This window comes from Palaemon carinicauda, chromosome 15 (assembly GCF_036898095.1).
Source record: "Palaemon carinicauda isolate YSFRI2023 chromosome 15, ASM3689809v2, whole genome shotgun sequence".
NCBI lineage: Eukaryota > Metazoa > Arthropoda > Malacostraca > Decapoda > Palaemonidae > Palaemon > Palaemon carinicauda.
Window position 1 is genome coordinate 46,822,641 of NC_090739.1, and position 25,348 is coordinate 46,847,988.

Here is a 25,348-nt window from a genome sequence, read left to right on the forward strand (position 1 = left end):
TGCCTGAAGGCCACCGAAGTTGCTACAGTTCTAACTTCATGCGTCTGACTTTAAAACGCTTGCGGTCTGCCTTACTGCAATGTGCATGAGTTTCTCTTATTAAGAGCCTGATGAAGAATGAGAGTGCATTCTTCGACCTCTGTAACGAGGGCTTCTAGATCGAGCACCAAAGAGCTTCTTTCTTGCCTCGCAACTTTTCCGTTTAGTCCAGGAAGAACTTCAGGGCTCTTACTGGACATAGGACCCTTCTCCAACTCCTCGCCAACCACATCCGAAAGGTTCGGAAACTCAAAAGCCATGGACCAAGGTTGAGAAGAGCGTTCATTCTTGGCGAGAAAGCCTAACTGCAATGAGCCGATAGCTTTGTATCTCTAGAAAACCAACGTTTTCGCTAAAAGCATGAATCCCACTGACTCTTTTAGCTGTCGCCAGACTGACCAAAAATAGTTTTCACCGTGAGGTCCTTAAATGAAGCTGAATGGAAGGGCTCAAACCTGTCACTCTTAATGAACTTCAGGACTATATTCAGATTCCAAGCTGGTGAATCCTGGAACTATTGCTTTGATGTTTCAAACGATTTGAGAACTTCCTGTAGGTCTTTAACATTAGAAAGGTCCAAGTGTTGGCCTGAATACGGTTGCTAACATACTCTTGTATCCCTTGATGGTAGAGGATGAAAAAATTACGTTTCCTTTGAAGATCTAACAGGAAGTCAACAATCTGAATTATAGAGGTACTGGATGAGGAAACAGAGTTGACTCTGCACCAGTCTCTAAAAACTTCCCATTTGGATTGGTAAACCTAGAAGGTAGACGTCCTTCTTGCTCTTGCAATAGCCCTAGCTGCCTCCTTCGAAAAACCTCTAGCTCTTGTGAGTTTTCCGATAATCTGAAGACAGTTAGATGAAGAGCTTGGAGATTGTTGATGGTAACTTTCCAAGTGGGGTTGTTTGAGTAGAACTACTCTTAATGAAAAGCTTCTTGGAGAGTTTACCATCTATTCCAGAACCTCTGTGAACCACTCTCTTGAGGGCCAAAAGTGGGCCACTAGAGTCAATCTGGTCCCTTCGTGTGACCCAAACTTTTGCATCACTTTGTAATGAATTTTGAACGGTGGAAAGCCTACACGTCCATGTCACGAGCTGTTTGACGCTTGACATTGCGTTCTGCTTGATGCTCGACGTCGCATCCCGCTTGACGCTCGACATCACGTCTTGCAGGACGCTCGACGTCACGTCTTGCAGGACGCTCGACGTCACGTCTTGCAGGACGCTCGACGTCACGTCCTGCTTGATGCTCGACGTCGCATCCCGCTTGACACTCGACATCACGTCTTGCAGGACGCTCGACGTCACGTTTTGCTGGACGCTCGACGTCACGTCCTGCTGGACGCTCGACGTCACGTCCTGCTGGACGCTCGACGTCACGTCCTGCTGGACGCTCGACGTCACGTCCTGCTGGACGCTCGACGTCACGTCCTGCTGGACGCTCGACGTCACGTCCTGCTGGACGCTCGACGTCACGTCCTGCTGGACGCTCGACAGTACGTCCTGCTGGACGCTCGACGTCACGTCCTGCTGGACGCTCGACGTCACGTTAGCTGGACGCTCAACATCACGTCTGGCTGCTTGACTCCTTTTGGTTAAAGCAGCTGAAACACGTCATTTAACGATGGAGTTGTTAAGACGTTCATCGTCAAGAACCTCTCGACTAGAAGCCTTACGACGCTTGGCGTCTAGGTGTGAAGCTTCCTGACGCTCAGGGTTCAGGCCTGCTACTCTCTTGGTGTCCGCAGGCTGATAAACTTGCATGAGCGAAGAGAGTTTCTGTTGTATATCTTGCAGCATATTAAAATTAGGGTCCACTTGCTGTGGTACAGGAGACGTCACGTCTACCATAATCTCGCTTTCTATGCCATTTAAAGAGCGCGCAGAACGTCCAGAGGACGATAACCAGACTGATGGTGGAGGAGGAGCATGAACCGAGGTCATGCCAGGCTCAGACAACTGTCCTGCAATTGGGTGAGTTGGACATTTCTTGACAGTTGCCGACGTCCTTAAAGGACGCTTGGCAGGAGAGCTTTTTTCGGTAGAATGAAAACGTTCAGGACTGCTCCAAAGCCTACAACCAGTAGCTTGTGGTGTCATGATAGGACGCTGATTGACCGTGTCCATCTTCCTCTTCAGAGGTCTGGAAGCTTGACACCAGCCTCGTCTGGGAGCTGCATCACTTTAACCTCACCTTCCCTATGAGAAGGCGAGTGTCTTGGGAGGCGTCAATAGGTATGCTCGAGGTGACAACTGCTCGGGAGCTAAAGCATCACGTTTCCTTTTGTCGTTCGACATTCCTTCTCCCCGGGGTTGGGGAGCTTGGAAGAGGTCTATGGTCGACATTCCTTCTCCCAGGGGTTGGGGAGCTTGGAAGAGGTCTATGTTAGAACATTCAACATTCCTTCTCCCAGGGGTTGGGGAGCTTGGAAGAGGTCTATGGTCGACATTCCTTCTCCCAGGGGTTGGGGAGCTTGGAGGCGGTCTATGGTTAGAAGAACAACAGGACCTAGCAGACGCACCATCTATTAAGAGGTGGTGCTTAGGCCGAAACAAAGAGCCTAAAACTGGACAACTTTCTCCTATACACGAACCTTCAGGTATTGCTTGAAGTTCGAATGGATGAGGATGTGGAAGAAAGCATCCTGGAGGTCTAGAGAGACCATCCAGTCATCCTTCCATACTGCTGCTAGGACTGAGTTCGATGTCTTCATGGAGAACTTTGTCTTCTGAACGAAGGCGTTGAGAGCACTTAAATCCAGGACTGGTCAATAGTCTCCTTCTCCAAGAAGAGAGACATTTGATGTTGCATAGCCTGTCTCTTTGGCTCCTCTCTGTACCTGGCAGAGGTCTATCGGAGTTACTATTAAAGGAGGTTTCACTAGAAAAAAGAATTCGCATCCCTCCTTTTAGAAATAGTACTGACCAAAGGTCTGCTCCTCTCCTCTCCCAGGCTCGCCAGAAGCTGTTTAGTCTGGCTCCTACTGTTGTCTGTGCGGTTTAGAGACAAAAAGTATGCAGAACCTTTCTTGCTGATTTAGACACCAAATCCTGTGTAACCTTAAGGGCTAAAGCGGAAGAGACCTATTTGACCAACTCTTGAGGAAAGAGGAAGAAAAAAGGGGGGTGTGTACTTCAATTCTGACTTCTGAATGGGTGTAACCCCAATAGACCGAAAAGAACACATTTGGGCTCTTTTCTTAAAGACCCCCGCTGAGAAAAGGGCTGCTAATTCACTGGAACCGTTCTTTAAGGCTTTATCCATGCTTGACAAAATGAGGCTGAGACTATCAGTGTCCACATCCTTCAAGGCAGAAAACTTCTACCCCAAGGCTCCCAGAGTCCAGTCAAGGAAAAAGAATACTTCGAAAGCTTTGAAGACGCCTTTGAGATGATCAAGCTGACCAGAGAATTTGGTCCTTCTTAAGGCCATCCGACGCAGAGCGTCTACTAGACTCGAAAAATCTCCTTGGGTAGAGGTAGGAACTCCCAAGCTGAGAACTTCTCCCGTCTCGAACCAAACACTAGATCTGGAGGCCAATTTAGCCGAGGGAAAAAGGGAAAAACAGTATTACCCCAAATATTCTTGGATTGTATCCAGTCTCTCATCATCCTCAAAGCTCTATTTAGATGATCGGGACTGCACCATCTTTGTGAACAGAGACTCCTTCGACACCTTCCCTAGCATAAACTCTGAAGGCGGGGAACAAGGAGGAGCAGCAGGCACAATATAATCCGGAAACTCTTCAGAAAAAACTCTCATGAGTTTTTATAAGTCAACCGAAGGATGAAGGATCTTAGGATCTTCTCCAGCGAGAATTCCTCTAAAAGATAAATAAGGGAAAGGAGATCGTCGATCCCTTCTTCCTACAAGACCCTAACCGAGATAGAGATGTCTTGTTTCCTAGGAATTAACTCCTTAAGGTCCTGTAATTCTGGCCTCAATGGGTCCAAGATCATTACCTACACTTACTCACTTTTAGGGGTTTATTTCTCGCCCTCCATCAGACACCAAGAGTCTGTACAGGTGGGCCTTGGTGTGTGAAAATAATTCTTCCAGTTAATATTTTTCTCTGTATCTTTTCAGTTATAGCGCCTGGCGTAACTATGTTCCAACGCTAGACGCTCGCGGTCATTACGATCGGAACCAAGACGTTCGCGATCTCGACATTCGGCTCGACTGGTGTAATCACGACATCTGATTCCTGATATTCGACGTCACGTCTAACTGCTTGATGCTCGACGTCAAGCTTGACACCCGACGTCAAGTCCAACTGCTGGACGCTTGACGCCATGCAACTGCTTGACGCTCAGCGTCACGTCTAACTGCTTGACACTCGACGTCAAGTCCAACTGCTGGACGCTAGACGCCATGCAACTGCTTGACGCTCAGCGCAAAATGACTCTCGGAACAATGACGTTCGTGGTTTAGACGGTCGCGATTTAGCCGCTCGGAACTATGCTTGACACTCGGCGTCACATCTAACTGCTTGACGCTCGACGTCACGTAACTGCTTGACACTCGACGTTAAGTCCAACTGCTGGACACATGACGTCATGCAACTGCTTGTCGCTCGGTGCTACATGACTCTCGGAACATGGACGCTCGCGATTCAGACGCTCGGTACTATGACGTTCGCGTCTAGAACATTCGCTCATCCAAAACCAGAGACAAAGAAGTTGCACTCAGTTCCAAACATCGTGTCAAACTCTTACAGCATCGTTAGTAGTGCTGGACGCTCGATGTCCTGCTGGAAGCTCGATGATGTCACGCTTGCCGTCTAATGACGTCCTGCTGGAAGCTCGATGACGTCCTGCTGGAAGCTCGATGACGTCACGCTTGCCGTCCAATGCTCTGACGCTCGGTGTTACGTGTCATGACTTCCAGCTACTCGACGCTTGGCGTGATGTAGTCCATTCCTTAACGCTCGGCGTCCTTCTTGACGCTAGTTTATTTGTCTAGAAGGAAGTTAAATACGTAAGACTTTTACTTCGCCTTTCCTAAGGCGAGGGCGAGCGTCCTGGGAAGCGACAACAGGAACGCTCGAGGGGACGTCTACTCGAGCGCTAACGCCTCTCGTTTCCTTTCGGCGATCGACATTCCTTCTCCCAGGGGTTGGGGAGCTTGGAAGAGGTCTAAGGCTAAGATAACGACAGGTTTGAGCAGACGCACCCTCCACTGACTGATTAAATTCACTGCACTAATTTAGCACTGAAAATTGCACTTTTCATACTCTTTCACATAAGACCATAAATAGACCTGCCCGCTGCAAGAGATATTACTCATCCGCCAAGGGCTTGAATGAGAATTTAATAGGTTATTTAATTAACATTAGAAATCCCAACATCGAAAACAAAAATAAATAACGATACGACGTAATTTGTGAGACTATCGATTGTCTGAGAACTATGTAGCATAAGTTTAACTGTACGCTAGTTTTATTTAAACTTTGAAAATAGATTGATGATTATCTAAATAAAGTATACTAATAGGACAAAAATATTCTTAAAAATAATATATTCCTTTTATATTATAAGAGCTTAAAAACTTTTACTTTGTAAGTAGAATTTCTACTTTTCATAAATAACGATACAAAGTAATTTGTGAGACTGTATCGATTGACTGAGAACTACGTAGCGTAACTTTAACTGTACGCTAGTTCTATTTAAATTCTGAAAATAGATCGATGATCATCTAAATAAAGTATGCTAATAGGACAAATATATTCTTAAACATAATATATTCCTTTTATATTATAAAAATTTAAATACTTTTGGTTTGTAAGTAGAATTTTACTTTCCATTCTCTGCATAGAAAAAGAAATGAATATGCAAGTCATACTACGTAGTAACTACGTAGTTTACGTCATATGATTGTGACGTCATAGTGTTGGCGGAGTGTCTACCCACCGCCATCATGTTTTTACGAGTAGGTTTGTTATTTTTACAGTAGGCGGAAAAAACTCCTAAACCTACCCCTTTCAAGTTATGAACATATCGATCATAACCCAGTCACTCCTCTCAGTCGAAATAAAACCAAACTAGCGAAAGCCATCAGTAAATTGTACATCACCAAGATGACTGCAATTATACAGGTTACAGCGAGTGAAAAATCCAAAAATGTTGCCGGCGTGAGCGGCAGGGAAGATCTGAAGAATCATGGAATGGTTACAGGTACCTCGCTAGGGGCACGCACGTGGTACACCTGGGTGCCCAATCTGCAATTGCCGCGAGTTTTGAAATTTCTGCCGGACGTAAGGGACGTATAGCTATATATATAACTACCGGCTAAGTCTGATGTTTAAAAAATAGTTTTCATAATCAAAAAATAGAAATATACTTTTGCTTATTTTTTCTAGCGGGCCACTCTCAAAATTAAACAGGCCATTTTTGGGGCCCACAGGCATGGGGTTGGATGGCCCTGGTCTATATTGTACTAAACAAAGATTATAAGAAATCAGTAATATGAGAAAACTTAACAATGAATTAGTGCTTTACAATAGCCTACTACACATATCGTACTTACCTTTGCATTTTATACCCATAACTTCTCTGAGCTGATAGAACAACTTTACTAAAGTGCCTCTGCAACTTTCTGAAGGCTTTAGATGCTGCAAGTGATGGATTTTTTTCAAAACAAATTCTTGCTTCCCACTCACGACGATGCATATCTTCACAGCCATCATTCCACCAAGGTTCATGTGACCTTGGGTCTTTAGGACACGTCTCCATCATAAAGTATATGTGGCTTCTGGAAATTAGAATATCTTAATCAAGAATTTCTCTAGAGCATATTCATTTAAAAGGTACTCTAATGAACAAGAATTACTGATTACAATATACCAAAATAAAAATGACCAATTTAGAAATATGACAAATTTGGAAATATTTTGTATTTTTACTAACTAAACAAACTTGGAGCACTTTACAATAAATATATATTTCGGCGATAGCTGAAACCAGCCGTAGAGCTTTTTACCAGGTATAATTACCCTACACTAGTTAGTAGAGGGGGAGCGGGGGGCTAGACTAGCCACCCAACTCACAACTGTACTAGTAGCAAACATGACAAATTTGTAGATAATATGACAAATTCCGAGATAATTTGTATTTTTCCTAACCATACAAACATTAGCTATTTACATAGGGGGGTATTACTTCCAGCGTAGCTGAAATGACGAGCCATTAGATTTTAACGAGGGTTAAACTACCCCGAGCTAGCTAGCACGGAGGTAGGGGAGGGGTAGCTAGCTACCCCCCCCCCACACACTAGTGAGCTGCTTCACTTCACTTAGAGGTAGGACTTGTCTTGGGGGACAGGGCTGGCAGGCAAATATGTGTAAATAGCTACGGTTTGTATGGTTAGGAAAAATACATATCTCCGAATTTGTCATTTGTTCCGTAACCGAAATACAAACCACGCTATTTACATAGGGTGACTTACCCTTACGTAGGGTGGAAAGTCCCCAGCCTTACTGGCTTTGGCTTACCCGGGGACTCAGAATCCGAGTGAGCAGCACTGGAGAAAAAGAGTCCCTGCACCTCGCAAGTTTCTTGCTACGCAAGAAACGTGCGGCCTACATAAGTTGTGTGTGGAGGAATGAAGTATGACTTGTCCTAGGAAGTTGACCTGAAGTCCTTTAGATGGAATTCTAGGCTAGGACGTCCCAATACTGTACCACCTCGTCAGGGTATGGGGGACGCGACAGTCTTAATCTTAATACTAGGAACACAAGGAAGCAAGGTTTACCTGCAGAGGTTTGAGGTCAGCTATGCAGAGACCCAGGATGCTGCATTCCCCAAGAGAGGGGAGGATGAAGAAAGAAGGGCCAAACATACTCTTTCATTCACGCAGACTAAAACCGGGTAACAGTGCCCTCAACCTTCTGCTACTTGTCCATTAAGGAGCCTGAGGTTAGACCAGCTGTTGTGCAGCCACCACAGGGCCGATAGAAAAAGTATCGAGGCTCCTGTGGGTCACGTCCTGCAGGTAGTGGGCTGTGAAGGTCGTTTGACGCTTCCAGACCCCAGCTTATAACACCTGCGTCACAGAGAAGTTTCTCTTGAAGGCCAGGGACGTAGCGATGCCCCTGACATCATGTGCCCTAGGGCGACGTGACGGAGGAGGGTCTGGATTCAAGGCATGATGAATGGTCCTTCGAATCCAGGCTGAGATGTTATTCTTGGTGACCCTCCTCTTCGTCCTTCCCGTGCTCACAAACAGAGCTTGCACGCGGGGACGGACTGCAGCTGTTCTCTTCAGATAATGCCTCAGACTTCTTACTGGGCAAAGTAGCAGAAGGTCTGGGTCATCTGTTACGGAACGGAGACTCATCACCCTGAAGGAGTCGAATCGTGGGTCCGGCACTCCAGGGTTCTGAGTTTTGGCGACAAACTCAGGGACGAACCTGAACATTACCTCCCCCCATCCCCTTGAATGGGCGATGTCGTATGAGAGACCATGAAGTTCACTGACCCGCTTGGCCGAAGCCAGAGCGAGCAGGAATACCGTCTTCCAAGTCAGGTGTTGGTCAGAGGCCTGGCGTAATGGTTCGAACGGGGGTCTCTTCAGAGCCCTGAGGACCCGAACCACGTTCCATGGAGGAGGTCTCACTTCCGACTGAGGGCAGGTAAGCTCGTAGCTTTGTATGAGTAAGGAAAGTTCCAGCGAGGAAGAAATGTCTATTCCTTTCAGCCTGAAGGCTAGGCTTAAGGCTGAGCGATAGCCTTTCACCGCCGAGACCGAAAGGCGCATTTCCTCCCGCAAATACACGAGAAACTCTACTATTGCTGGAATAGTGGCATCGAGGGGAGAGATACCCCTCCCACGACACCAACCACAGAAGACTCTCCACTTCGCCTGGTAGACCCCTGCGGATGACTTTCGCAGATGTCGAGACATCCTTTCCGCAACTTGTTGCGAAAAGCCCCTCTCAGTGAGGAGACGCTGGATAGTCTCCAGGCGTGAAGCCGAAGCGCTGCTACAGCTTTGTGGAAGATGTTGGCGTGTGGTTGTCTGAGTAGCCCGTGTCATGGGGGAAGCTCTCTCGGGAGTTCCGTCAGGAGCTGCAGAAGGTCCGGGAACCACTCTGCATGATGCCATAGCGGAGCTATTAACCTGTTAAGCGTCCCCCCTGGACCAGGTTGCCGCTAACGTACCGTCACGCTTTTTTTGCCCTGAGCGGTTATTTCACTAATGATAATTTTTCAAAGTTAATATCATTTCTTTATGCATATAATTCGTAATTATAGTTAAAAGTAGGGATATTAATTAAATGGTAGAGTAAAAAAAACAATTAATACAGTACTACTATTATTTCATTTCAAATGGCTACATAATACTGAATATTCTAATGGGTTCTTTTTATCTTCAATCGTAAATCTTAAGCCAGGATCAGCAATAAAAGCAAAGGGACAAGTCTCCCCCCCTCTCTCTCTCTCTCTCTCTCTCTCTTCATATCGTTTCCTGTATAGTTATCAAATATGTTCGTCATACATTTGTACATTATTTATCCACTTTATTGTCTCTCTCTCTCTCTCTCTCTCTCTCTCTCTCTCTCTCTCTCTCTCTCTCTCTCTCTCTCTCTCTCTCTCTCAGCGTTTCCTTTCCTATATAGTTTTGTGAAATTTCGTTGTCCAGTCATTCGGTAATGAGAAGTCATTTTCGCTTTCGGCGTCGAAAGAAAACTTTGTTTCTTCAATATACTCATCACTGGAGTTTTCAGAACTAGTGCTCTCATTATCAAACAGGTTATCATTATCAAATTCCTCAACAAGAATATCATTTATTTCATCTAGAGAAATAACCTTCCTCTTTAGACCGTTCATTACAAAAGGAACAACAAACAACCACTTCCGCATGACCGCCCGGAGCGCACTGATAGGCAACCAGTTTTCTAACATCAAGCTACCTTCAGAAAAATAGTTGCCAGACATCATATAAGTTTCTATTTACAGCCCCCATATGCTGAGTGTTGCCAAGTGGTGATCCTATACTTACTATACGAGTAAACGTAATATCACAAGACTGACAGCTTGAAAAAGGCAATTAAAGTCATGAACGGAATATGCAGTTGAAGGCGGTACCGAGTAGATCGTGGTGAACGGTTTATCACGTGGGAGACGCTTAACAGGTTGTCATTGACAGGTTGACCGATAGTCTGGTCTTGTTGAGCACCCTTCTCATCAGACAGACCGGTGGGAAGGCGTAGACTTCGATGTTGTCCCACCGTTGTTGGAAGGCATCTTGCCAGAGTGCCTTGGGGTCCGGGACTGGGGAGTAGTACAGCGGCAGCTTGAAATTCAAGGCTGTCGCGAACAGGTCCACTGTCGGGGAACCCCACAAAGTCAGGACTTTGTTGGCTACTTGAGGATCCAAAGACCACTCGGTACTCACTATCTGCGATGCTCTGGTCAGACTGTCGGCGAGCATATTCCTTTTGCCAGGAATGAAGCGAGCTGATAGATGTATCGAGTGGACTTCGGTCCATCTCAGTATCTCTACTGCAAGATGGGATAGCTGTTGTGAAAAGGTACCTCCCTGCTTGTTGATATAAGCCACTACTGTGGTGTTGTCGCTCATCACCACCACGGAGTGGCCCGCCAGGGTCTGTTGGAACTGTTGAAGGGCCAGATATATGGCCTTCATCTCTAGCAGGTTGATGTGGAGGTACTTTTCTGATTCTGACCATAGGCCTGAGGCCCTCTGGTTCAGAACGTGGGGCCCCCACCCTTCTTTTGATGCGTCCAAAAACAGCATCAAATCCGGGGGAAGGACGAGAAGATCCACTCCCTTTCGAAGGTTGTCGTCGGTCAACCACCACCACAGGTCCGTCCGTTCCGCAGGTCCTATCGAGACCAGAGAGTCCGGGGAATCGATGCTTTGATTCCACCGGGACTTGAGCCGCCACTGCAGAGATCTCATCCTGAGGCGGCCGTTGGGAACTAGACGGGCCAAGGAGGCTAGGTGACCTAAGAGACGTAACCAAGATTGGGCTGGAAGATCTTCTCGACTGAGGAAAGGCTCTGCAACCCTCCTCAGCCTTGCTATCCTGTCGTCTGATGGAAAGGCTTTGTGGAGATTAGTGTCTAATATCATACCTAGATATACCAGTCGTTGTGTTGGAAGCAGAGAGGACTTCTCGAGATTTACCATGATCCCTAGATCTTGGCAAATTCCCAGAAGCCTGTCTCGGTGTCGAAGAAGGGTCGACTCCGAGTCTGCCAGGATCAGCCAGTCGTCCAGATAACGTAGGAGATGGATGCCGTTCCTGTGCGCCCACGAAGATATCAGTGTGAACACTCTGGTGAACACTTGAGGTGTTGTGGAGAGACTAAAACACAGCACCTTGAACTGGTAGATCTTGTTGTTTAGGCTGAATCTTAGGTACTTCCTGGAAGACGGATGGATTGGGATCTGGAAGTACGCGTCCTTCAGATCCAGTGTGCACATGAAGTCTTGCGGTCTCACTGCAAGTCTGACCGTGTCTACTGTCTCCATGCTGAACGAAGTTTGTTTGACAAACTTATTCAGGGCTGAGAGGTCGATGACGGGTCTCCAGCCTCCAGACGCCTTCTTTACAAGATAGAGTCAACTGAAGAAGCCTGGGGAGCCATCTACGACCTCTTGGAGAGCATCCTTCTTGAGCATGGTCTCGACTTCTGCCCGAAGGGCTAGCCCCTTTGCCGATCCCATGGCATAGGAGCTCAACGCCACTGGATTCGCTGTCAGAGGAGGTTGAGATGTTATGAACGGGACGCGATATCCTTGTCCGATCACAGAGATCGTCCAGGAATCGGCCCCGTGTTGCTGCCACCTGTGCATGCAACTTTGCAGGCATCCCCCTACAGGTGGACACGCAGGGGGATTGCCAATCCTAGCGTTTGCGGCTTCGGCCGCTCCCTCTAGGATTTCTGCCTCCCCTGAGGACTTTCCGCCCTTCTTGTCTTTGACAGGAAAGGGCTGCTGTTTAGACACCTTGGTCTTAGCTGCCGGAGCCTGCTTCGGTGTCTTGCGAGGCTGCTGTAGCTGTTGAGGAGCTGGAGGTTTGTAGGGCCGAGATGTAAGGGCCCTCTGGAGGAGCGAATCGTGACTCGTCTTCCTCCACCTCTCAGCTGTCCGTTCTATATCCTTGGGCTCAAACAGGTTTCCTCCAAGGATGGAGGAATGTCTGAGCTTGCTGACATCCACAGCGGGGACCTTCGGGTGGAACCTCTCAGTCACCGCATCACGTCGCTTTAGAATCAATTTAGCCCACAGGTTAGTGACCTGGTGAGCCAAGAACTCGATGGAGCGCATGCCCGAGAGGAGGAAGATCTCCAGGGCCTTCCTATTGCTCTCCTTGGACAAGTCCTCAGAGCGCAATAGGATGCCCAGAGACCCCAGCCAGACATCCAGCCACAAAGTGGCCTGCATGGCACACTTAGCGACTTTCTCTTGGCTTAGGATCTCCGACGCTGAGAATGTCACCTGCCGGGCATTGAGTTTCTCTAGAGAGAGACTCTTGGTGAGCTCTTCCACAGAGTGGTGGAGGGGAAGAGCTAAACAAGACTCCTCCATGATCTCGAAGTACCTCCTCTGCTGAACGCGAGGAGGTGGGAGGAGCTTGTTCCCGGCAGAAGAACGGCTGGAGGAGGCGAGCTCGGAAAGCTGGCCCTCGACCTTGTCCCTGGCACTCTTCACCCCCTAGGACCATAGCAGGGCTGCACTGGCCTTTGGGGGCTTCTGAATACCATAAACTTGGTCCAGGACCGTATCCTTGCCTTCGCGGGGGCGGTCTCGGGGTCCTTAAAACTATTGAGTTGTCTCATTAGATTAAGGACCTGCCAGAAGGCATGCTCTGACTCGTGCTGCTCTCCTCCTTGTGGACTGGCAGCTAAGTCTCCTGTCCCCATTGGCTCTTCTTGGGGGGACATGCAGACGTTCTCCCGGGGTACGGTTGGCTCTGGACGAATCCTCGAAGATGACTTGGGCATCGTCTTTGAGTCCTTGGGCTCCCTCATGGGAGGGATACAGGACTCTAGCAAAGAGGTCTGGACGGTCCCTCCTACGCGAGACGTTTCTCTCCCTCGAGGTGGGGTTCCTCCCATTGGTGCCGTGGGAGAGTGCCTCACCTCACTGGATTCTCCTGAGGACGGGAAAGCTTCGTCCGCAGGAGAAGGAGAAAGCGCCTGCAAAGGGGATGGGGCCTTCCCGACGGACCTCTTGGGAGCTAGCTTAACCCTGGGTGAAGTTACCGCGAAATCCACTCCTCTCCTACTCTTCAGCGGGGGCGAGGGAGACGTTGGTTTTAGTCCCAGATCAGCGAAGGCTGGCTTCATAGCCTCCACGACCGCTTTCATCAGGGAATTAAACCAAGGCTGCCGGCTGACTGACGAAGTGTCAGCGATTCCCGCTGGAGGGAAGGGGATCGGCTGATCCTTAGGAGTGGATACTACTGGGCCTGCCTGAAACGAAGAATGGGAAGAAGAAAGTTGCCTGGACCTCTCCGATGAATCTTCCTGCTCCTGGACGTGTGCTCGGCGCTTATGAGGTGGCGATCGCGAGGATGATCTAGAAGCACGCGTCCCCGGCAACTCGCAAGGTTGGGCGCGCTGCGAAACCCGGCGGGAATCGCGTTGGGGGTCGCGCTGGCAAAACCGCTGGGTCGCGCGCGGGCGACCGTTGACGCGCGGGCGACCGTTGACGCGCGGGGGCGCGCAGGTGAGGGTGCGCACGAGTGCACGGGCGATCGCTGGCGATCAGGAGAGCGAAGGCGCATAGGCGATCGGTAGTGCGTAGGCGCGTGTAAGCGAGTTGGCGAGCGATGGCGCGTTGGCGAACGATGATGCGTGGGGCGAGTAGGCGACCGACTGCGCACAGGCGAGTTAGCGCGTAGGCGAGTCGGTGACCTGTGGCGATCAGACGCGTTGGTGCGTTGGCGAGCGTTTGCGCACAGGCGAAGGATCGCGCGGGCGCGTAGGAGAACGCTGGCGTGTAGGAGATCGCTGACGCGTAGGATGGCGCGCAGTAGCGCGGTGAGAAGTTGCCAACTGGGGCACAGGGCCAGGGGGCGATGATGTGCTCAAGGGCGAACGCTAGTGGGCGGGCTCAGGAGTCGACTCGTGGGCGCGCGGGCGCGCATGCACTTTAGGAGTGCGCGCGGTGGTGCGCAGGCGATGGTCGACGCGCAGGGGAACGCTGGCGAGGCAAAGGATCAATGTCCTTGCCTGCGCCCAGATCCGAAGATCGTGGGCGCGTGGGCGGACGTTGGCGCGCATCAGGAACTGGGGGCGCAGTAGTGCGCTGACGAGCAGGAGATCGGCGGCGCTCAGGAGACCGTTGACGCGCATTGCACACAGCAGGGACAGAAGAGCGCTTGCGCGCAGGAGAGCGCTGGCGAGCAGGTGAGCGCTAGCGAGCAGGTGAGCGCTAGCGAGCAGGTGAGCGCTAGCGAGCAGGTGAGCGCTAGCGAGCAGGTGAGCGCTGGCGATCAGGAGAGCGCTGGCGAGAAGAGTCTGTTGACTGATCAACAGGAGAGCGCTTGCGCGCTACTGCTCGTGGGCGCACAGGTGTAACCTGACGCGGAAGGGACTTACCCACAATGTGGTATAAGCCCTTCTGCCCCGAAGGGACCGGTGCTTGAATGATCAAGGGGGATCTGCCAGGCGTAGAAGATCGCGAACGATCTGCGGAAAAATCCAGCGATGTCACTGCAACGGTCTGCTCCCGACGAGAAGAATCCTTTACAGGGGACGACGAAGGCGAAGACCCGAAGAGGCGCCTCCTAACTCCCTTGTAAGGAGAAGGAAGGCCTCGACGGCAAAGAGGAGGGCGAGCCTTACGGCAAAGACGACCTCGAGGCAGAGTATCACCGTCGTCGGTCCTCCGAAGAGGAGTCTCTGTCAAGAAAAACCCGCAGGAGAGACCGTTGGACTCAGCTTTCCCCTCGAAGGATGTTCGTAGGGGAAACCTGAGCCTTCAGCAACATCCGCAACAGCAGCAGCAGGGGTTTGACCCGACCCGTCGGAAGCCTCTGCCACAACAACGTCGACAATAGCCAGAGGGTCTACCTCTGGTATTACCGTCGACTGTTGGACAGCTGCCCCCAACTGGATCAGATCAAACAGGGCTTCCTTGGAGGGCAAGCCCTTAAGCCCCTAGGAAGCCCAAAGCTGGAAAAGATCATTGTTAGAAACAGTTTGGTCATCAACAAAATCAACAATGTCCTCCCCCGGAGGAGGAGGGGGAGCTGCCTTGCTATGGGAGGCAACACCCTCTCCCGAACCCCGAGGTTGGGAAACAAAAGAATGGCCTACGCTACCACTTGACGGCCTCTCGCGAGAGACCGATCGAGTGGGAGCTTCGGGCAACGGAAGAAGAGTCCTTGGAGCCTTCCTTCCTCAAGGCAGCCCTTGAGGGAGAACGGTCTCGCTTAGACTTCTTCTTACGCCGCCGGGCAAACCTCTCCCACTGGGGGGTAGACCACTCCCTGCACTCACTACAATTATTATCTCTTTCACACCATTGACCTCGACACTGCGGGCAAAGGGTGTGAGGGTCTGTATCGACCGCCGACATGAATGTTCCACAGGGGCGGTCGAGGAGTCCAGGGCACTTCCGCATAAAAGGAAGAAAAGGTAGAGGCCAACTTCAAACACACAAAACTGTAAGAAAAAGAAAAACAGATTAAGGCTGTCAACAATGCGAGGACAAGACAGACACGTCTGCTCATTGTCCGAGCCAAAAGTGAAGTGAAGCAGCTCACCAGTGTGTGGGGGGGGAGGGGTAGCTAGCTACCCCTCCCCTACCCCCGTGCTAACTAGCGCGGGGGTAGTTTAACCCTCGTTAAAACCTAATGGCTCGTCATTTCAGCTACTCCAAAAGTAATACCCCCCTATGTAAATAGCGTGGTTTGTATTTCGGTTACGGAACAATTGTATTTTTCCTAACTATACAAACTTTAGCTATTTAATAGGGGTATTACTTTCGGCATAGCTGGAATGACGAGCCATTAAAATTTAACGATGGTTTACTACCCACACTGCTAGTTAGCGGGGGTAGGGGAGGGTAGCTTGTTAGCGCGCCCCCCCCCTCCCCTCACACACACCTGTGCTTGAGCTCACTTTGCTTGGAGGTAGGACTTCAAGGGGGATAGGGCTGGCGGCCAAGTTTGATTAAATAGCTAAGGTTTGTATAGTTAGGAAAAATAGAAATTATCTACGAATTTGTCATTTGTTCCGTAACTGACATATACTGTAAACCACGCCATTTTAATAGGGGTGACTCACCCATTAGGAAAGGTGGACGTCCCAGACAGTACTGGCTTTTTGGCTTTGCCCGGGGACTCGTTATTTGAGTGTGTCAGCACCCAAGAAACAAGGAGTCCCTGCACCCTCACTAGAACCTTGCTGCGCAAGGACTGCGGCCTACGCAAGCTGTGTGTGAAGGCATAACGAAGTGTGACTCGTCCTAGGAAGTTGATCTGAAGTTCTTTAGATGGAAACTTGTAGACTAGGACTTTCCCAATACCACCTCGTCAGGGTATGGGAACGTGACAGTATTAACTTAATACTAGGAACACAAGGAAACATGGTTTACTTGCAGTGGTTTGAGGTCAGCTATGCAGAGAACCCACGATGCTGCTTTCCCCAAGAGAGGGGATGATGAAGAAAAGAATAAGGGCCAGTCAAACCTTTATATTCATGCAGACTAAAACCGGGTAACAATGCCCTCAACCTTCTGCTACTTGTCCAATAAGGAGCTTGAGGTTTTAAACCAGCTGTTGTGCAGCCACCATAGGGCCGATAGAGAACGTATCGAGCCTCCTATGGGTCACGTCTTGCAGGTAGTGGGCTGTGAAGGTTGTCTGACGCTTCCACACCCTAGCTTGAAGGACCTGCGTCACTGCAAAATGACAAATTCGTAGGTAATTTGTATTTTTCCTAACTATACAAACCTTAGCTATTTAATATGGGTAATTATTTTCGGCGTAACTGAAATGACGAGCCATTAGAATTTTAACGAGGGTTTACTACCCCACCGCTAGTTAACGGGGGGTTAGAGAGGGGTAGCTTGCTACCTCCCCCCCCCCCCCCCCCCCCACACAGACACCTGTGCTGAGCTCACTTTGCTTAGAGGTAGGACTTCACGGGGGACAGGGCTGGCGGGCAAGTTTGATTACATAGCTAAGGTTTGTATAGTTAGGAAAAATACAAATTACCTACGAATTTGTCATTTGTTCCGTAACTGAAATACAAACCACGCTATTTAATATGGGTGACTCAACCCTTAGGTAGGGTGGTAAGTCCCAGCCATTATTGGTTTTTGGTTTTTGCTCGGGGACTCAGTATCGGAGTGTGTCGGCATTCAACGATAAGGAGTCCCTGCACCTCGCTAGCACCTTGCTCTGCAAGGGCTGTGGCCTACATAAGCTGTGTGTGAAGGAATGAAGTGTGACTCGTCCTAGGAGGTTGACCTGAAGTCCTTTAGATGGAAACTTAAGGCTAGGACTCTCCCAATACCACCTCTTCAGGGTATGGGGACATGACAGTATTAGCTTAATACTGGGAACACAAGGGAACATGGTTTACCTGCAGTGGTTTGAGGTCAGCTGTGCAGAGAACCCACGATGCTGCTTTCCCCAAGAGAGGGGAGGATGAAGAAAAGAATAAGGGCCAGACATACCTTTTCATTCATGCAGACTAAAACCGGTTAACAATGCTCTCAACCTTCTGCTACTTGTCCATTCAGGAGCCTGAGGCTTAAACCAGCTATTGTGCAGCCACCACAGGGCCGATAGAGAACGTATCGAGCATCCTGTGGGTCACGTCTTGCAGGTAGTGGGCTGTGAAGGTCGTCTGACACTTCCACACCCCTGCTTGTAGAACCTGCGTCACTGAGTAGTTCTTCTCGAAGGCCAGGGACGTAGCTATGCCCCTGACATCATGGGCTCTAGGACGACGTGACGGAGGAGGGTCGGGATTCAGGGACAGATGGATTACCCTACGAATCCAAGCTGAGATAGTATTCTTGGTAACCCTCCTCTTTGTCCTCCCAGTGCTTACAAACAATGCTTGCACGTGAGGACGAACTGCAGCTTTTCTCTTAAGATAGAGCCTCAGATTCCGTACTGGGCACAGTAGGAGATGGTCTGGGTCATCTGTTACAGAACGAAGACTCGAAATCCAGAAAGAGTCAAACCGAGGGTCTGGCACTCCCGGATTCTGAATCTTAGCAACAAACTCAGGGACGAATCTGAGCGTTACCTCCCCCCATCCCCTTGAATGGGCGATGTCACACGAGAGACCATGAAGTTCACCAACTCGTTTGGCCGAAGCCAAAGCAAGTAAGAACACCGTCTTCCAAGTCAGGTTACGATCTGAAGCCTGGCGTAATGGTTCGAAGGGAGGTCTCTTAACAGACCTAAGAACTCGAACCACGTTCCATGGAGGAGGTCTCACTTCCGACTGAGGGCAGGTAAGTTCATAACTTCGTATGAGTAAAGAAAGTTCCAGCGAAGAAGAAATGTCCACTCCTTTGAGCCTGCAGGCAAGACTTAAGGCTGAGCGATAGCCTTTCACTGCCGAGACTGAAAGGCGCATTTCTTCTCGCAAATACACGAAGAACTCCGCTATTGCTGGAATAGTGGCATCGAGTGGAGAGATACCCCTTCCACGACACCAACCACAGAAAACTCTCCACTTTGCCTGGTAGACCCCTGTGGAAGACTTCCGCAGGTGTACAGACAACCTTTCCACAACCTGCTGCGAAAATCCTCTCTCTGCAAGGAGATGCTGGATAGTCTCCAGGCGTGAAGCCGAAGCGAAGCTATGGCCTTGTGAAAGATGTTGGCGTGTGGTTGTTTGAGTAGCTCGTGTCGTGGAGGGAGTTCTCTCGGGAGTTCCGATAGGAGCTGCAGAAGGTCTGGAAACCATTCCGCGTGATGCCATAGCGGAGCTATAAGGGTCATCGAGAGATTGACCGATATTCTGGTCTTGTTGAGTACCCTCCTCATCAGACAGAACGGGGGAAAGGCGTAAACGTCGATGTTGTCCCACCGTTGTTGGAAGGCATCTTGCCAGAGTGCCTTGGGGTCCAGGACTGGGGAGCAGTACAGCGGGAGCTTGAAGTTCAACGCTGTAGCGAACAGATCCACAGTCAGGACTTTGTTGACTACTAGACGATCCAAAGACCACTCGGTACTCACTATCTGAGACGCCCTGCTCAGACTGTCAGCGAGCACATTCCTCTTGCCTGGAATGAAGCGAGCTGATAGTGGAATCGAGTGGACTGCAGTCCATCTCAGTATCTCTACTGCAAGATGGGATAGCTGCTCCGATAAGGTGCCTCCCTGCTTGTTGATGTAAGCCACTACTGTGGTGTTGTCGCTCATCACCACCACAGAGTGACCCGCCAGGTATTGTTGGAACTGTTGAAGGGCCAGGAATACAGCCTTCATTTCTAGCAGATTTATATGGAGGCACTTTTCTGATTCTGACCACAGGCCTGAGGTCCTGTGGTTCAGAACGTGGGCCCCCCACCCTTTCTTTGAGGCGTCCGAGAACAGCGTCAAATCCGGGGGGAGGACGAGAAGATCCACTCCCTTTCGTAGGTTCTCGTCTGTCACCCACCACTGAAGGTCCGTACGTTCCGCAGGACCCATAGAGACCATGACGTCCGGGGAATCGTGTCCTTTATTCCACCGAGACTTGAGTCGCCATTGCAGAGATCTCATTCTGAGGCGACCATTGGGAACTAGACGGGCCAAGGATGAGAGGTGACCGAGGAGACGTAACCACGATTGGGCTGGGAGTTCGTCTTGTCTGAGGAAAGGATTCGCGACCCTCCTCAGCCTTGCTATCCTGTCGTCTGATGGGAAGGCTTTGTGGAGATTGGTGTTTAATATCATGCCTAGATATACCAGTCTTTGAGCAGGAAGCAGAGAGGACTTCTCGAGATTTACCATGATCCCCAGATCTTGGCAAAGTCCGAGAAGTTTGTCTCGGTGTCGAAGAAGGGTCGACTCCGAGTCTGCTAGGATCAGCCAGTCGTCCAGATAACGGAGGAGATGGATGCCAATCCTGTTTGCCCACGATGATATCAGGGTGAAAACACTGGTGAAAACCTGAGGTGCTGTGGAGAGACCGAAACACAGCACCTTGAACTGGTAGATCTTGTTGTCTAGGCTGAATTTTAAGTACTTCCTTGAAGAAGGATGGACTGGGTTCTGAAAGTACGTGTCCTTCATGTCCAGTGTACACATGAAGTCTTGAGGTCTCACTGCAAGTCTGACCGTGTCTGCCGTCTCCATGCTGAACGGGGTCTGCTTGACAAACCTGTTCAGAGCTGAGAGGTCAACGACACTGGATTCGCTGTCAGGGGAGGTAGAGATGTTGTGAACGGGACGCGATATCCCTGACTGATTACGGAAATCGTCCAGGAATCGGCCCCGAGTTGCTGCCACCTGATCGCGCAACTTTGTAGGCATCCCCCCACTGGTGGACATGCAGGGGGACTGCCAATCCTAGCGTTTGCAGCCTCGGCCACTCCCTCTAGGATTTTTCCCTCCCCTGGAGGACTTTTTGCCTTTCCTGTCTTTGACAGGAAAGGGCTTCGACACCGTTGTCTTTGCTGCCACTACCGGTTTCGTTGTCTTGAACGGGGCGAGGTTGTTGAGGTGCTGGAGGTTTATAGGGCTTTGATGTAAGAGCCCTATGTAGGAGAGAGTCCTGGTTGGACTTCCTCCACCGCTCAGCTGCCTGTGCCACGTCCTTAGGCTCAAACAAATTCCTCCCCAAGATGGAGGAATGTCTGAGCCTGCTGACCTCGGTGCTGGGGACCTTCGTGTGAAATCTCTCAGACACCGCATCACGACGCTTCAAGATGGAATTAGCCCACAAGTTCGAGACTTGGTGGGCTAGAAACTCGATGGTATGAGTGTCTGAAAGAAGGAAGGTCTCCAAGGCCTTCCTGGTACTCTCCTTGGATAGGTCCTCAGATCGTAACAGGATGCCCAGAGACCCTAGCCAGATATCCAGCCACAAAGTTGCCTGCATGGCACACTTCGCCACCTTCTCCTGACTGAGGATCTCCGAGGCCGAGAAAGACATTTGCCGGTTGGAGAGTCTCTCTAGAGGGACTCCCTGGTAAGCTCTTCCACAGAGTGGTGTAAGGGAAGAGCTAAACAAGACTCCTCCATGATCTCAAAGTACCGGAGGCGGGAGGAGTTTGTTGCCGGCGCTGGAACGGCTGGAGGAGGCAAGCTCGGAGAGCTGGCCCTCAACCTTATCTCTGGCACTCTTGACCCCTTGGGACCAAGGCAAAGCCGCGCTGGCCTTAGGGGGTTTTTGAGTGCCGAAGACTCGGTGCAGGACCGTGTCCTTGCCCTCTCGAGGGGGAATCTCAGGATCCGAGAACCCGTTGAGATTCCTCATCAGAGTCAGAACCTGCCAGAACGCATGTTCGGACTCCTGTAGCTCTCCTCCTGTAGGGCTGGCAGCAAAGTCTCCTGTCCCCAAAGGCTCTTCTTGGGGGGACTCGTGGACGTTCTCCGCGGGTTTGGCTGGCTCTGGTCTCATCCTCGAGGACAACTTTGGGACAGTCTTAGAGTCCTTCGACTCCCTCCTGGGAGGGATACAGGACTCCAACAGCGATGGCGGGAGGCTCTTCTCCACCCCTACCCGAGAAGACTTCTCTATGCGAGGTGGGGTTTCTCCCACTGGTGCGATGGGAGAACGGCTCACCTCACGTAAATCCCCTGAGGACAGGAAATCCTCGTCCAAAGGGGAAGGAGAGAAAGTCTGGGGGGGGGAGGGAGCCTTCCTCAAAGACTTCCGAGGAGCCAGCTTAGCCCTTGGAGAAGTCACCACGTCATCTACTCCTCTCCTCCTCTTCAGGGGGGTCGAAACTGCCGCTGATTTGAGGCCCAACTCAGAGAAAGCAGGCTTAAATGCCTGCATGACAGCTCTGACAAGGGACCCAAACCATGGCTGCTTACTGACAGCGGCGCTGTCAGAGACTCCCTCTGGAGGAAAGGGGATCGTTCGATCCCTAGGAGTAAAAACCACAACAGGGTCTTCCTGAAAAGAAGGGGAAGAAGGAAAGTTCCTTGACCTATCCGGTGTTCTCCCGCCCTCCGGCGAGTGCGCTGGTCTGCGCTTGCGGGGGGGAGGGGGACGTGAAGACGAAGACCTGGTCGCATGCGGACCTGCAGCCTCGAGCATGAGATTGTGCTGGTGGTCGCGCGATGGGATTTTACCTGGTTCGCGCGCGGGCGATGGCGAGGGTGCGCGTTGGCGCGCAGGCGAACGATGACGCGCGGGCGAGCGTTGGCGCATGGGCGAGCGACGGCGCGCAAGTGATCGATGGCACGCAGGGGCGCGTTCTGGAGAATGCCGAGGGCGCGCAGTAGGTTGGACAAGCGTTCGCATGCGCGGAGGGGATTGCTCGCGTGCGAGTAGACGCGCAGGATCTCGATGAGCCCGTGAAGACTATCCAGCGCGAGGTGGGGTTTCCCTCATTGGTGCGATGGGGGAACGCCTCACCTCACGTGACTCCCCTGAGGACGGGAAGTCTTCGTCCGAAGGGGAGGGAGAAAAAGTCTGGGGGGATGAAGAGGCCTGCCTCAAAGACTTACGAGGAGACAGCTTTGTCCTCGGAGAAGTTACCACGTTTGAAACTCCTCTTTTCCTCTTCAGGGGAGTAGAAGCTGCCAAGGATTTAAGGCCCAGCTCAAAGAGAACAGGCTTAAACGCCTGCGCAACCACTCTGAACGGTGCCTCAAACCAAGGCTGCTGGCTGACACTCCCTCTGGAGGGAAAGGGATCGACCGATCCCTGGGAGGAGTTTCCAGAGGGGGGGTTCGCCTGTAAAGAAAAAGATGGAGAAGGAATGTCCCTGGACCTTTCTGGAATCTTCCCCCCTGGCGGTGAGCGCGCTGTTCTGCGCTTGCGAGGGGGGGGGGGGTGGCGATGGTAACCTTACCGCGCGATGTCCTGCAGCCTCGCGCGGGTGAGGGTATTGGCGATCACGCTAGGGAGCGCGCTAGGGAATACCCGGGGTATCGCGCGGGAGTGTGTTTTCGCGAGCGCGCGCAGGCAAATGTTGGTATGCGTGCGCGCGAGGGCGATGCTGAGGGTGCGCGCGGGCGAGCGATGGCGCGTAGGAGCGCATGCCGGAGACACCAGAGGATGCGCAGAAGGTAGATTGCGCGTGAGGGTGAATGTTCACGCACGCAGGATCAGGATGAAGAGTCCGTGCAGGCGATGATACCGTTGGATGCGTGCGCGCAGGAGAGACATCTCTTGCGCGTGGGTGTGCATGTGTGTGCACATCAGGCTGGGGAGATGGGCGTGGGTACGCATCCTCGTGGGCTCGTGTGGGTGACTGTGCGCGAATGCGTGCTGGCAAGGGATGGCGCGCAGGTAAAGATCGACGGCGCGTTGGCGAGCGCTGACGATTAGGGGAAGCCTTCAACTTCCCTACTGCGCCCAGATCGGAAGATCGTGGGCGCGCAGAAGATCGTTGGCGCGCAGGCGAGCGCTGGCACGCAGGAGAGCGTTGGCGTGTTGGTGAGCGCTGGCGCGCAGGACAACGATGGCGCGCCTGGCGCGCAGAAGGTTGAAGGCGCGTAGTGGCGCGCAGGTGAGCACTGTCGCGCAGGTGAGCACTGGCGCGCAGATGAGCGCTGACGCGCTTTGCCAGAAACATTTGCCAACGGTGAGCGCTGGCGCGCAGGTGAGTGCTGACACACTTTATCAGGATCGTTGGCAGCAGGTGCGCGCTGGAGCGCAGGTGCGCGCTGGAGCGCAGGTGAGCGCTGGCGCGTAAGGGACGTATGCGACAATTTGCGTATACGCCCTTGTTGTCCCGAAGGGACCGTTGCCTGTTTCACAAAAACAGGATTGGTAGGCCCCCAAAGCGCATCAGCAGCCAGGAACGGCGACGGAATGTCAGCAGGTTTGACGGGTGGAAGGTAGGCGTGTCCTGTATAAGGACGACCTTCCACCGAAGGGGATTGCGAACAATCCGCAGAGAGGTCCAGGGTTGTGGCAGGAACAGTTGGAGATCAATGACGAGGCTCCTCTGCGGCCGACTGCAACGGAGACGTTGAACCGAAGAGGCGCCTCCTCACACCCTTGTGAGGTGAAGGAAGGCCTCTCCGGCGAAGAGGAAGGCGAGCTTTACGCCGTATGCGCCCTCTGGGGGCCGGTGGGTGAGCGAGCTGACCGTCAGCAGTCCTCCGAAGAGGAGTCTCTGTGAGTGAACTCCCTCGAGGGGGAGAATCACTGGCAGGAGAGACTGTTGGACTTAGTTCCTCCCTCGAAGGTTGAGCAGAGGGAGAAACTAAGCCTTCAGCTACAGCATTTTGAGCAGAGGTCAAAGATACCGCATCGGAAGCCTCTGCCACCACAACGTCGACGATAGACAGAGGATCAACCTCTGCCAAAGTTGGCGATTGCTTGACAGTGGCACCCAACCGGATCATGTCAAACAAGGCTTCCTTGGAGGGCAAACCTTCGAGCAACAAGGAAGACCAAAGCTGGAATAAATCATTAGTACTTACATTAATATTTAATTCCTCCCCCGGGGGAGGAGGTGGAGCTACCTCGCTAGGGGAGGCAACGCCATCTCACGAACCCCGAGGTCGGGAAACAGAACCATGGCCTACGCTACCACTCGACGTTCTCCCGGAGGAAACCGATCGAGCGGGAGCTTCGGAGGAGGTTTGGGCAACGGAAGAAGAGTCCTTGGGATTTTCTCTTTTCAAAGAAACCTTTGAAGGAGAAATATCCCGCCTGGACTTCTTCCGTCGCCAAGAAAACCTCTCCCACAGGAAGGTAGACCACTCCCTACAATCACCACACTTATTAGTTCTATCACACCGTTGGCCCCTACAAGTACAACGGGTGTGAGGGTCCGTCTCGACTGCCGACATAAACGTACCACAAGGGCAGTCAGGTAATCCAGGACACTTGCGCATGATAGCAGAGGCCAACTTCACATACACACCTGAAGGAGAGAAAGCAAAAAGGCATTAATGGCTGTCAGAAAGGCGAGGGTGAAAGCGGACACTTCCGACTACCACCCGAGCTGAGAGCAAAGTGAGCTCAAGCACAGGTGTGTGTGAGGGGGGGTAGCAAGCTACCCTCCCTACCCCCGCTAACTAGCGGTGGGGTAGTAAACCCTCGTTAAAATCTAATGGCTCGTCATTTCAGCTACGCCGAAAGTAATAACCCCTATTAAATAGTGTGGTTTGTATGTCAGTTACGGAACAAATAGGCGTCCTGGAGGTCCAACAAGACCATCCAGTCGCCCTTTCT

The 25,348-nt window shown here is 51.3% G+C and overlaps 1 protein-coding gene across 1 annotated transcript in view; it reads right to left on the reverse strand.

Annotated features, from left to right (window-relative positions):
• The window catches only part of LOC137654601 (myb-like protein X), a 174,832-nt gene that overhangs the window by 144,448 nt on the left and 5,036 nt on the right, over positions 1-25,348 (reverse strand). The window contains exon 2 of the mRNA XM_068388379.1: positions 6,573-6,797. Coding sequence (XP_068244480.1) covers positions 6,573-6,781 — 209 coding nt within the window. The 5' untranslated portion in view covers positions 6,782-6,797. The remainder of the gene's footprint in view (positions 1-6,572; positions 6,798-25,348) is intronic.